Source organism: Heterodontus francisci, chromosome 8, assembly GCF_036365525.1.
Source record: "Heterodontus francisci isolate sHetFra1 chromosome 8, sHetFra1.hap1, whole genome shotgun sequence".
Classification (NCBI taxonomy): domain Eukaryota; kingdom Metazoa; phylum Chordata; class Chondrichthyes; order Heterodontiformes; family Heterodontidae; genus Heterodontus; species Heterodontus francisci.
This window is the reverse complement of record NC_090378.1, coordinates 189,808-203,213: the sequence shown is the minus strand read 5'-3', so window position 1 is coordinate 203,213 and position 13,406 is coordinate 189,808. Positions and strand designations below refer to the sequence as shown.

At 46.1% G+C, this 13,406-nt stretch overlaps 1 protein-coding gene across 5 annotated transcripts in view; it reads right to left on the bottom strand.

Moving 5' to 3' along the window:
- Window positions 1-590: 590 nt before the first annotated feature.
- henmt1 (HEN methyltransferase 1) overlaps window positions 591-13,406 on the bottom strand; it is an 89,752-nt gene continuing 76,936 nt past the window's right edge. For all 5 annotated transcript variants that reach the window (XM_068036544.1, XM_068036545.1, XM_068036546.1 and 2 more), the window contains 2 exons: window positions 8,258-8,429; window positions 591-5,816 (listed from right to left, as the gene is read on the bottom strand). In XM_068036544.1, coding sequence (XP_067892645.1) covers window positions 5,406-5,816; window positions 8,258-8,429 — 583 coding nt within the window. In that variant the 3' untranslated portion in view covers window positions 591-5,405. The remainder of the gene's footprint in view (window positions 5,817-8,257; window positions 8,430-13,406) is intronic.

Here is a 13,406-nt window from a genome sequence, read left to right as displayed (position 1 = left end):
GTCCTTCCTAAATATTGAATACCCTTGGGCGTACAGGTCCACAGGTCACTGAAAGTGGCAACGCAGGTGGATAAGGTAGTCAAGAAGGCATACGGCATGCTTGCCTTCATCGGTCAGGGCATAGAGTATAAAAATTGGCAAGTCATGCTGCAGCTGTACAGAACCTTAGTTAGGCCACACTTAAAATATTGCGTGCAATTCTGGTCGCCACACTACCAGAAGGACGTGGAGGCTTTGGAGAGGGTACAGAGGAGGTTTACCAGGATGTTGCCTGGTCTGGAGGGCATTAGCTATGAGGAGAGGTTGGAAAAACTCGGATTGTTTTCACTGGAACGACGGAGGTGGAGGGGTGACATGATAGAGGTTTACAAAGTTATGAGCGGCATGGACAGAGTGGATAGTCAGAAGCTTTTTCTCAGGGTGGAAGAGTCGGTTACTAGGGGACATAGGTTTAAGGTGAGAGGGGCAAAGTTTAGAGGGGATGTGCAAGGCAAGTTTTTTACACAGAGGGTGGTGAGTGCCTGGAACTTGCTGCCAGGGGAGGTGGTGGAAGCAGATACGATAGTGACGTTTAAGAGACACCTTGACAAATATATGAATAGGAAGGGAATAGAAGGATATGGGCCCTGGAAGTGCAGAAGGTGTTAGTTTTGGCAGGCATCAAGATCAGCGCAGGCTTGGAGGGCCAAATGGCCTGTTCCTTTGTTGTACTGTTCTTTGGATGTTCAGTTCCCATCCTTGGTCACCCTGCAGCCATGTCTCTGTATCGCAACTATATTGCATCCATTTACATCTATTTGCGCAGTTAATTCGCCGACCTTATTGCAAATACTCCGTGCTTTGAGGCACAATGCCTTTAGTCTTGTCTTAGTCAACTTAGCATTTTTTCGCACTGTGGCCCGATTTGTTTCTTGCCCTTGATTTCTATGCCTTCCACTTTTGCCTTTTTGTTTCCTGTCTTTCGTTTCTATCCTTGTTTCCTCCTCCTCAGTCTCCCCGCTCAGGTTCCCATCCCATCCCCCACAGTAAGCAACTAGAAAGGCAAATGGTGTGTTGGCCTTTATTGCAATGAGGTTTGAGTAAAAGACTAAAGGAGTCTTGCTACAATTAGAGTCATAGTCATAGAGTCGTACAGCATAGAAACAGGCCCTTCGGCCCACCGCATCCATGTCGACCATAATGCCTATCTATACTAATCCCACCTGCCTGCATTAATTCCATATCCCTCTATGCCTTGCTCATTCAAGTATCTGTCCAGATGCCTCTTAAATGTTGATACTGTTCCTGCCTCCACCACCTCCTCTGGCAGCTCATTCCACACTATTCTTTGTGTGAAAACTTTTCCCCTTTGATCCCCTTTAAACCTCCTCCCTCTCACCTTAAATCTATGCCCTCTGGTTTTAGTCACCCCTACCCATGGGAAACAGACTCTGGCTATCTACCCTATCTATGCCTCTCATAATTTTATACACCTCTATCATGTCCCCTCTCAGCCTCCTTCGCTCCAGGGAAAACAGACCCAGCCTATCCAATCTCTCTTTATAACTCAAGCCCTCCAAACCAGGCTATATCCTTGTGAATCTTTTCTGCACCTTCTCTAGCTGAATCACATCTTTCCTGTAGTGCGGGCGACCAAAACTGCACACAGTACTCCAAATGCGTCCTAACCAACGTTATGTACAACTGTAACATTACGTCCCAACTCTTGTACTCAATGCCTCGGCCGATGAAGGCAAGCATGCCATACGTCTTCTTCACCACCCTGTCTACCTGTGTTGCCACTTTCAGGGAACTATGTACTTGCACCCCAAGGTCTCTCTGCTCAGCAACACTCCCCAGGGCTCTGCCATTCACTGTATATGTCCTGCCCTGGTTTAACTTCCCAAAATGCATCACTTCGCACTTGTCTGCGTTAAATTCCATTTGCCAATCCCTTGCCCACTTTCCCAATTCATCTATGTCCTGTTGTAACCTTAGACAACCTTCTTCACTGTCCACTATACCACCAATTTTGCTGTCATCTGCAAACTTACTAATCATGTCCCCTTACATTCACATCCAAGTCATTAATATATATGACAAACAACAGAGGGCCCAGCACCGATCCCTGCGGCACACCACTGGTCACCGGCCTCCAATCTGAAAAACAACCCTCCATTACCACCCTCTGCCTCCCATCACCAAGCCAATTTTGCATCCAATTGGCTAGCTCACCCTGGATCCCATGTGTTCAAACCTTCCGGACCAGCCCACCATGTGGGACCTTGTCAAAGGCCTTGCTAAAGTCCATGCAGACAATGTCCACCGTCCTGCCCTCGTTAATCCTCTTGGTCACCTCCTCAAAAACTCAAATTCATGAGACATGATTTCCCATGCACAAAGCCATGCTGACTATCCCTAATCAGACCTTGCATTTCCAAATGCATATAAATCCTGTCTCTCAGAATCCCTTCCAATAACTTTCCCACCATTGATGTAAGGTTCACTGGCCTGTAGTTCTCTGGCTTATCCCTGCTGCCCTTCTTAAATTAAGGCACAACATTAGCAATCTTCCTGTCTTCCAGTACCTCATCCATGGCTAACGATGATACAAAAATCTCTGCCAGAGCCCCAGCAATCTCCTCCCTTGCTACCCATAACATCCTAGGATACACCTGGTCAGGCCCTGGGGATTTATCCACCTTAAAGCGCTTCAAAATCTCTAATACCTCCTCCTTTGTAATGTTGACATGCTCCAGGATATCGCTGTTCCCTCCCTTGAACTCACTCGCTTCCATGATCTTCTCCACGGTAAATACAGACGTGAAGTATTCATTTAGGACCTCGCCCATTTCCCCTGGCTCCACACAGAGATTACCACACTGATCCTTAAGGGGACCTACTCTCTCCCTAGCTACCCTTTTACTCTTAATATACTTATAGAATCTTTTAGGATTCTCCTTTATCTTATCTGCCAGGGAAATCTCATGGCCCCTTTTCGCCCTCCGAATTTCCTTCTTAAGTGTACTCCTACATCCCTTATATTCCTCGAGGGACTCGGTTGATCCCAGCTGCCTATACCTGACATATGCCTCCTTCTTTGTCCTGACCAGACCCTCAATATCCCTCGTCAACCAAGGTTCCCTAAACCTGCCAGCCTTGCCCTTCAACCTAACAGGAATATGCCAGCCCTGAATTCTTCCCAACTCACTTTTAAAAGCCTCCCACTTGCCAGACGTCCCTTTACCAGTAAACAGCCTCTCCCATTCAACTTTTGAGAGTTCCTGTCTGATGCCATCAAAATTAGCCTTCCCTCAATTTAGGACTTCACCTTGAGGACCAGTCCTATCCTTTTCCATAACGATCTTGAAGCTAATCGAGTTATGGTCACTGGTCCCAAAGTGCTCCCCCACAGACACATCAACCACCTGCCCATCCTCATTTCCTAAGAGGAGGTCGAATGTAGCCCCTTCTCTCGTGGGGCCATCCACATACTGCTTCAGAAAACTATCCTGGACACACTTAACAAATTCTTCCCCATCTGATCCCTTGGCACTAAGGCAGTCCCAGTCAATATTAGGGAAGTTAAAATCACCTGCTATTACAACCCTATAATTCATACACCTATCTGTGATTTCCCTACATATATGCTCCTCCAATTCCCTCTGACTATTGGGGGGCCTATAGTATAATCCCATCAAAGTGATCACCCCTTTCTTATTTCTAAGTTCTACCCATATGGCCTCGCTGGACGTTCCCCCCGGGATATCCTCTCTAGGAACTGCCGTGATGTCCTCCCTAATCAACAGTGCAATCCCCCATCCCCCTCCTTTCTTACCTCCAACTCTGTCACGCCGGAAGCATCGCTACCTCGGAACATTGGGCTGCCAGTCCTGCCCATCCCTCAACCACTTTTCCGTAATAGCTATAATATCACCATCCTATGTACCGATCCATGCTCTGAGTTCATCTGCCTTACCTGCAAGGCTTCTTGCATTAAAGTAAATAGTTTAGCCTATCAGACCTTCCATGCTCCCTGTCCTGCCCGGCCTGCCGACTGGACTTGCTTGCTTTAACCTCTACATTTGCCTCAACTATCTCATCGGAGAGACTACTACTTTGGGTAGAACCACACCTGGAGTACTGTGTAGTTTGTTGTCTCTTTACCTATGATATACTTGCCTTACATCAAGTGCAACAAAGGTTCACACGATTGATTCCTGGGATGAAAGTGTTGTCCTATGAGGGGACATTGAATAGAATGGGCCTATATTCTCTGGAGTTTTAACTGATTGAAACATATAAAATTCTGCGAGGTGTTAACAGGGTAGATGCTGAGGGCTGATGTCCCTGGTTGAGGAGTCTTGAACAAGGGGTCATTTCGGACTGAGATGAGGAGATTTGTGAATCTTTGGAATTCTCTATCCCAGAAGGCCTTGGATGCTCAATCATGAGTATATTCAAGGCTGAGGTCACTAGAGTTTTGGACTCTAAGGGAATCAAGGAATATGGAGATCGGGCAAGGAAACCGGAACTGAGGCCAAGGATCGGCCATGTTCGCATTGAATGGCGGAGCAGAGTCGAGGGACCGAATGGCCTACTCCTGCTCCTATTTCCTATTCCTGAGATCTCCGAGCTCCTTTAATTCTGGCCTCTTTTGTGTCCCCGATTGCAATCGCTCCAACATTGGCGGCCGTGCCTTCATCTGTCTGGGCCCTAAGTTCTGAAATTCCCTCCGTCAACCACTCTGCCTCTCACCTCTTTCATCCTTTAAGACTCTCCTGAAAACCTATCTCCTTGACCAAACTTTTGGCCATCTGTTCTTATATCGCCTTATGTGGCTCGGTGTCAAATTTTGCTTTATAACGTTTCTGTGAAGTGTCCTGGGATGTTTTATTGAGGGCGCTATATAAATATTGCTCAACCAATCCAGTCCCTATTACTGTAACCTTCAACCAAACCCGTCCCTGATATTGTAACCTTCAACCAATTCTGCCTGTTACTGTAACTTTCAGCCAATCCCGTCCCTGCTACTGTAAACTTCAACCAATCCCTTCCCTTCTTTCATTACTTGCTGCAAAGATACAAATTTGAGCAAATGCATGTGGATAAATTGAGGTATCATTAATGGCCTATTTTACTATTCAACATAGTCTGCCTTCATTGAAACCGTGGTATCGAATAGACCACAAAGAAACCTTATCTCCAGGTTCCCTGATAGATTTTATAACAAGCCTGTTTCTACAAAAGTTATAAACTGAATAACTTGTCAGTGTTTCTGTTGATTGTCCAGATCCTTTATTCAGCAGCTGTGAGTGAGTGTGTTCCTGCACTCTGCACACGCTGTGTACTTTGATTTGAATCTGCTTATCATTTGTTTTTGTTATAACTTTGGTTGCTATCCACTGATTGTCAGACTTCATCAATTAGTTGTAACTGCTGTCATCATAGGCAGGATACAGGACTGAGGACCCACAGGCACTGAGCACCACTCGGTCAGTCGCCCGCAGGATCTCCTGCAGTTGCTGCAGGGAGCCACTGAGCTGCTGCACCTTGGGGACAGAGAATAAGTTTATCAAGGGGATGTGAAGTTTACCACCAATTCTGCACACTTTCACTGTCTCACTGCTCTTTGGCTTAGAACTGGCGTTTTCAGGTACATCCTCAGCTTGCACAGATGTCCTTTCATTCTGACTCCAATTCTCAGCTTCATCATCATCGGGATGACTGTCGATGAGATGCCTTCTCACACATTCTGCTGCGTATATCACTTCATTAAGTACAACATCCTGTAGGATTTTCTTATCTTTCAGACTTGGGTAAACAACTTCATATACCTTGGAAATAAACAATGCAAATTTATAAATGGGCACAGAATCTATAGCAGAATTATGGACAGTGTATTTATATAGAGGCAGTACTCAGGGTCAATTGATGTAATCTATGTTTAAAGAAAGGTTTATTTCTTTTGATGACTAGTTGAGGTTATGAAGGATTTCTGAAAGAGATCAAGAATGAACCTTGGGGACACAGTATTGTCTGATCACTGAGCTGGACCTCGCTACACTGGAATTCAGGTTGTCTTGCTAATATTCTTGGGCAAATTCTCTACATGAAGTCGAGACCTTAGTTTGTAGGATGTTCCTTAAAGCTGCATGACAGAGTCTGGAGAAATGAAGAGCAGCTACATCACTGGCTGAGTTCCAGACATTGCTCCTTATGGAGATAAAACTCTCCAGCAATGGTTCTGTTCCAACTATTTATATGCATAAGATTAGGTGGCACATAACAAAAAATAGGAGCACGAGTAGGCCATTCGGCCCCTCAAACCTGCTCCGCCATTCAATAAGATCATGGCTGATCTGATTGTGGCTTAACTCCACTTTCCTGCCTGCCCCTCATAACCCTCAACTTCCTTGAATATGTTTTTTTTAATTTGTTTTTTTTGTGGGATGTGGGTGTCGCTGGCTAGGTCAGCATTTATTGCCAATCTGTAATTGCCCTTGAACTGAGAGGCTTGTTGGCCATTTCAGAAGGCATTTAAGAGTCAACCACATTGCTGTGGGTCTGGAGTCACATGTAGGCCAGACTGCATAAGGACAGCAGATTTCCTTCCCTAAAGGACATTAGTGAACCAGATGGGATTTTACAACAAACAACAATGGTTTCATGGTCACTATTAGACTAGCTTTTAATTCTATATTTATTAATTGAATTCAAATCTCACTATCTGCCAATGGTGGGATTCGAAACCATGCCCTCAGAGCATTAGTCTAGACTATGGATTACTAGCCCAGTGACATTACCACTACGCCACCGCCTCTCCAATTCAATGGCCCAGCCTCCACTACTTTCTGGGGAAGAGAATTCCAAAGATTAACGATCCTCTGAGAGGAGAAGTTCCTCCTCATCTCCATGTTAAATGGGAGACTCCTTATTTTGAAACTGTGCCCCCTAGTTCTAGATTCCCCCATGAGGGGGAACATAGTCTCAGCATCTACCCTGTCAAGCGCCCGTAGAATCTTCTATGTTTCAATAAGATCACCTCTCAATCTTCTAAACTCCAATGAGTATAGGTCTAACCGTTCCTCATAAGGCAAACCCCTCATCCCAGGAATCAGCCGAGTGATCCTTCTCCGAACTGCTTCTAATGCAAGTATGTCCCTCCTTAAATAAGGTGACCAAAACTGTCCACAGTACTCTAGGTGCCATCTCACCAATGCCCTGACTCTCTACTTTCATACTCCATCCCCCTTGCAATAAAGGCCAACATTCCATTTGCCTTCCTAATTACTTGCTGTACCTGCATGCTAACTTTTTGTGATTCTTGTACAAGGACACCCAGATCCCTCTGTACCGTAGCATCCTGCAGTCTTTCACCATTTAAATAATATTCTGTTTTTCTATTCTTCCTGCCAAAGTGGACAACCTCACATTTTCCCACATTTTAGTCCATATGCCAAATTTTTCTCCACTCACTTAACCTATCTATGTCCCTTTGCAGACTCCTCACAACTTGCTTTCCTACCTATCTTTGTATCGGCAGCAAATTTGGCTACAATACACTTGGTCCCTTCAGCCACATCATTAATATACATTGTAAATAGTTGAGGCCCCAGCACTGATCCCTGTGGCACCCCACTAGTTACAGTTTGCCATCCTGAAAATGACCCATGTATCCTGCTTGACTTTTTGTTTCCTGTTAGTTAGCCAATCCTCTATCCATGCTAATATATTACCGCCAACACCATGAGCTCTTAACTTGTGTAGTAGCCTTTTATATGGCACCTTATCAAATGCCTTTTGGAAATCCAAATACACTACATCTACTGGTTCCCCTTTATCCATCCCGCTTGTTATATCCTCAAAGAGCTCTCATAAATTTGTCCAACATGATTTCCCTTTCGTAAAACCATGTTGACTCTGCCTGATTATATTGTGGCACGAAATCACGGGATTGATTAACACAGCATCGAGTGGCATGGGATTGAGAAAACATGGGATTGAGTTAACACGGGATTGATTAACAGGGTTCAAGTGGCACGGGATTGAATGGCCTGGAATTGATTAACATGGGATTAACACAGGATTGAGTAACAGGGAATTAACACAGGATTGAGTAACAGGGAATTGAGTGGCACGAGAATGAACTAGCATCACATTAAAATAAGAATTTTAAGTGAGCTGTACAGCTGACTGAAACCAACTTCACATTAGATAGCAGATTTGCACACTGATTTCTCAATGATTTGTGAATGTTTCCAATGCAAGCACCTACCAGTTTATATAATGTCTCTGAATTTTTTGTCTCAATTTGAGTTGTTCTTGAAAGCTGTCTCAGAAATATCGATATTTGTGTGCAGAATCCAAATTGCTCTGTCCCTGGTGGCCCTTTCCCTACACCAGTGAATTCCACTCTGTAACCATATTTACTCCCAATGTTCAAAGTCCTGAACGTTAAACAGAAAGTTTTAATTATAGGGTGCAACACAAGTTCTCATCTATTATAGTGTAACTTCCAAAAGTTACAATAATTCACTTTTCATGACCCAAGTCTTCACATTAATCTTTGTAATGTACAAAGTGCAGAAGCTGAGACTGAGACCATTCGCTGACGCTAGTGCTGTACTCCCTGCCCTTTGCTCCCCGCCCCTGCCTCCCCCACATTCACCCCTCCCAAAACCCACAAACTCACCCCCCCCCACACCCACTGCCTCCCCCACTCACTCCCCAAACATCTTTTGCCCCCACCCACACACAACCCCCACACCCACTGCCCCCACCCACACTCACCATTGTTCAAAAAAAGATGTAAAGATAAACACAGCAACTACAGGCCAGTCAGTTTAACTTCAGTTCATGGAATAGTTCATGGAATAACAGGGACATTAGCAACATGGATACAAAATTGGCTGAGTGACACGAAACAGTAGTGAGAGAGAGATCGGAGCAAATCTGCAGGGAAATCACAGAGATGTACAAGAACGATAGAGTGGTGATATTGGGGACTTTAATTACCCAAACATTGATTGAGATAATTTTTTAGCGTTAAGGGAAAGGAAGGGGAGGAATTTCTGGATTGTGTTCAGGAGAGCTTCCTTGATCAGTATGTTCTCGGCCCAACAAAAAAGAAGGCATTGCTGGATCTGGTGCTTGGAAATGAGGTGGGCCAAATAGACCACATATCTGTGGGGAAATACTTGGCTAAAAGTGATCATCATATCATCAGGTTGAGACTCGTAATGCAGAAAAGCAAGGAACGATATAAAGTAGAATGGCTAGACTGGAAGAGGACTAATTTCAATGCGATGAGAAGGGATCTAGCCAGGATAGAATGGAACCAAAGACTAACAGGAAACACTGTATCGGAACAATGGTGATCTTTAAGGAAGAGATGCTTCAGGTACAGGCTAGGAACATTCCAACAAGGGTGAAAGGAAGGGAAACCAAAAACAGGATGAAGGCGACAGAGATTAGGATGAAACAAAAAAGAGGGTGCATGATGCATACCAGGTAAATTCTTCAAGTGCGAACCAGGCTAAATACAAAAAATTGAGAGGGGAGGTGAAAAGAAAAGTAAGATTGGCAAAGAAAGAATATGAGAATAGAATGGCAGGCAGCATAAAAGGGAACCCAAAAATCATCTACTGCATGTAAATAGTAAGAGTAGTAAGAGGTTGAGTAGGGCCTATTAGGGACAAAGAGGGTAATATATGCTAAGTGGAACAGGGCAAGGCTGGAATATTTAATGAGTACTTCCTAATGATGTTTATAAGGCAGAGGAATCTGACAAAATATCAGTAGAAATGGAGAGAGTCGAGGCAATGGATAGGGTAAAAATTGAGAGGGAGGTGATACTGGAAAGGCTGGCTATGCTTAGGGTAGATAAGTCACTTGGTCCGGATGGCTTGTATCTCAGATTGCTAAAGGAAGTGAGGGTGGAGATAGCACAAGGGCTTGCCATAATCTTTCAGTCTTCCCTAGATACAGGGGAGGTGCCAGAAGATTAGAGACTGCAAATGTAACACCCTTATTCAAGAAAGAGTGTAAGGACGTTCCCAGCAACTACAGGCCAATCAGTTTAACATCAGTGGTGGGTAAGATTTTAGAAACAATTCTTTTGGGCCTCCTTATCTCGAGAGACAATGGATACGCGCCTGGAGGTGGTCAGTGGTTTGTGAAGCAGCGCCTGGAGTGGCTATAAAGGCCAATTCTGGAGTGACAGGCTCTTCCACAGGTGCTGCAGAGAAATTTGTTTGTTGGGGCTGTTGCACAGTTGGCTCTCCCCTTGCGCCTCTGTCTTTTTTCCTGCCAACTACTAAGTCTCTTCGACTCGCCACAATTTAGCCCTGTCTTTATGGCTGCCCGCCAGCTCTGGCGAATGCTGGCAACTGACTCCCACGACTTGTGATCAATGTCACACGATTTCATGTCGCGTTTGCAGACGTCTTTATAACGGAGACATGGACGGCCGGTGGGTCTGATACCAGTGGCGAGCTCGCTGTACAATGTGTCTTTGGGGATCCTGCCATCTTCCATGCGGCTCACATGGCCAAGCCATCTCAAGCGCCGCTGACTCAGTAGTGTGTATAAGCTGGGGGTGTTGGCTGCTTCAAGGACTTCTGTGTTGGAGATATAGTCCTGCCACCTGATGCCAAGTATTCTCCGAAGGCAGCGAAGATGGAATGAATTGAGACGTCGCTCTTGGCTGGCATACGTTGTCCAGGCCTCGCTGCCGTAGAGCAAGGTACTGAGGACACAGGCCTGATACACTCGGACTTTTGTGTTCCGTGTCAGTGCGCCATTTTCCCACACTCTCTTGGCCAGTCTGGACATAGCAGTGGAAGCCTTACCCATGCGCTTGTTGATTTCTGCATCTAGAGACAGGTTACTGGTGATAGTTGAGCCTAGGTAGGTGAACTCTTGAACCACTTCCAGAGCGTGGTCGCCAATATTGATGGATGGAGCATTTCTGACATCCTGCCCCATGATGTTCGTTTTCTTGAGGCTGATGGTTAGGCCAAATTCATTGCAGGCAGACGCAAACCTGTCGATGAGACTCTGCAGGCATTCTTCAGTGTGAGATGTTAAAGCAGCATCGTCAGCAAAGAGGAGTTCTCTGATGAGGACTTTCCGTACTTTGGACTTCGCTCTTAGACGGGCAAGGTTGAACAACCTGCCCCCTGATCTTGTGTGGAGGAAAATTCCTTCTTCAGAGGATTTGAACGCATGTGAAAGCAGCAGGGAGAAGAAAATCCCAAAAAGTGTGGGTGCGAGAACACAGCCCTGTTTCACACCACTCAGGATAGGAAAGGGCTCTGATGAGGAGCCACCATGTTGAATTGTGCCTTTCATATTGTCATGGAATGAGGTGATGATACTTAGTAGCTTTGGTGGACATCCAATCTTTTCTAGTAGTCTGAAGAGACCACGTCTGCTGACGAGGTCAAAGGCTTTGGTGAGATCAATGAAAGCAATGTAGAGGGGCATCTGTTGTTCACGGCATTTCTCCTGTATCTGACGAAGGGAGAACAGCATGTCAATAGTCGATCTCTCTGCACGAAAGCCACACTGTGCCTCAGGGTAGACGCGCTCGGCCAGCTTCTGGAGCCTGTTCAGAGCGACTCGAGCAAAGACTTTCCCCACTATGCTGAGCAGGGAGATTCCACGGTAGTTGTTGCAGTCACCGCGGTCACCTTTGTTTTTATAGAGGGTGATGATGTTGGCATCGCGCATGTCCTGGGGTACTGCTCCCTCGTCCCAGCACAGGCATAGCAGTTCATGTAGTGCTGAGAGTATAGCAGGCTTGGCACTCTTGATGATTTCAGGGGTAATGCTGTCCTTCCCAGGGGCTTTTCCGCTGGCTAGGGAATCAATGGCATCACTGAGTTCCGATTTGGTTGGCTGTATGTCCAGCTCATCCATGACTGGTAGAGGCTGGGCTGCATTGAGGGCAGTCTCAGTGACAGCATTCTCCCTGGAGTACAGTTCTAGGTAGTGCTCAACCCAGCGGTCCATCTGTTTGCGTTGGTCAGTGATTATGTCCCCGATTTAGATTTGAGGGGGGTGATCTTCTTGATGGTTGGCCCAAGAGCTCTCTTCATGCCATCATACATTCCTCTGATGTTTCCGGTGTCTGAGGCCAGCTGAATATGACTGCATAGGTGTTGCCAGTAGTCGTTTGCGCAACGCCTAGCTGTTCTTTGTGCAGTACTTCTGGCTGCTTTAAGTGCTGCGGATGTTAAATCGCTGGGGGCTTTCTTGTAGTTCAAAAGTGCAATGCGCTTAGCGGCTATGACAGGTTCCAGCTCTTCATTATGAGATTGAAACCAGTCTGCATTTCTCTTCGCACTTTTGCCGTAGGTGGTCAAAGCTGACTCATAGATGGCGTCTCTGATGTGGGCCCACTTGGTCTCAGCCTCCCCTGTGGGAGTGTTTTGAAGGGCTGTTACAAGTGAATTTAGAAATTTTTGTAACAGCTGTGGGTGAGAAATTCTGCTCGTGTTGATGCGCGGGTGGCCCTTCTGCTTGGAATGATGCAACTTCTTTGGTCTGAGTCTAACCTTGCTGCACACCAGGGAGTGGTCGGTGTCGCAGTCCGCACTGTGGAAGCTGCGTGTGATTTGAACACTGTTTAAAGAGGCTCGCCTTGTGACAATGAGGTCTAGCTGGTGCCAACGACATGATCTTGGGTGCCTCCATGAAACCTGGTGACAGGGTTTAGTGTGAAAGAACGAGTTGGTGATGCAGAGGTTATGATAGGTACACAACTCAAGCAGTCTCTGTCCATTCTCATTCATCCTTCCAATGCCATAGCGCCCAAGGCAGGAGGGCCATGAGTCATGGTCGGCCCCAACCCTGGCATTAAAGTCCCCCAGCAGAAATAGGTGTTCGGTGTTGGGGATGCTGCTAATGATGTTATGGAGTTGTTCATAGAACTGGTCTTTAGCTTCAGGTGGGGAGCAGAGTGTTGGAGCATAGATGCTGAGTAGGTGTACTGGACCAGAGGTGGTGAGCAGTCGGATGGACAGTATGCGTTCCGAGCCATTTGAGGGAGGCTCTATCATGCTGAGCAAGGAGTTTCTGATGGCGAAGCCCACTCCATGCTGTCTTGGTTCTTCAGGATCCCTACCCTGCGAGAAGAAGGTGTAGTCTTGCTCTGCTAGAGAGCCACTCGCGGGGAGGCGAGTCTCCTGAAGTGCTGCAATGTCCACATTGAATCTACTGAGCTCGTTGTTAATGATGGCGGTCTTCCGAGAATCGTTGATTTGTGTAAGGTCTTCCGACAGGCCAGGACACATAGTTCTGACGTTCCAGCTTGCAAAGCGAAGGGCTGGTACCTTCTTTCCTTTTTTCGTGTTGTTTGGTGCGGTGTATCAGTCCACCTTTCGGGCAATGACCCTGAGCTCCAAGCACCCATTGAAGCA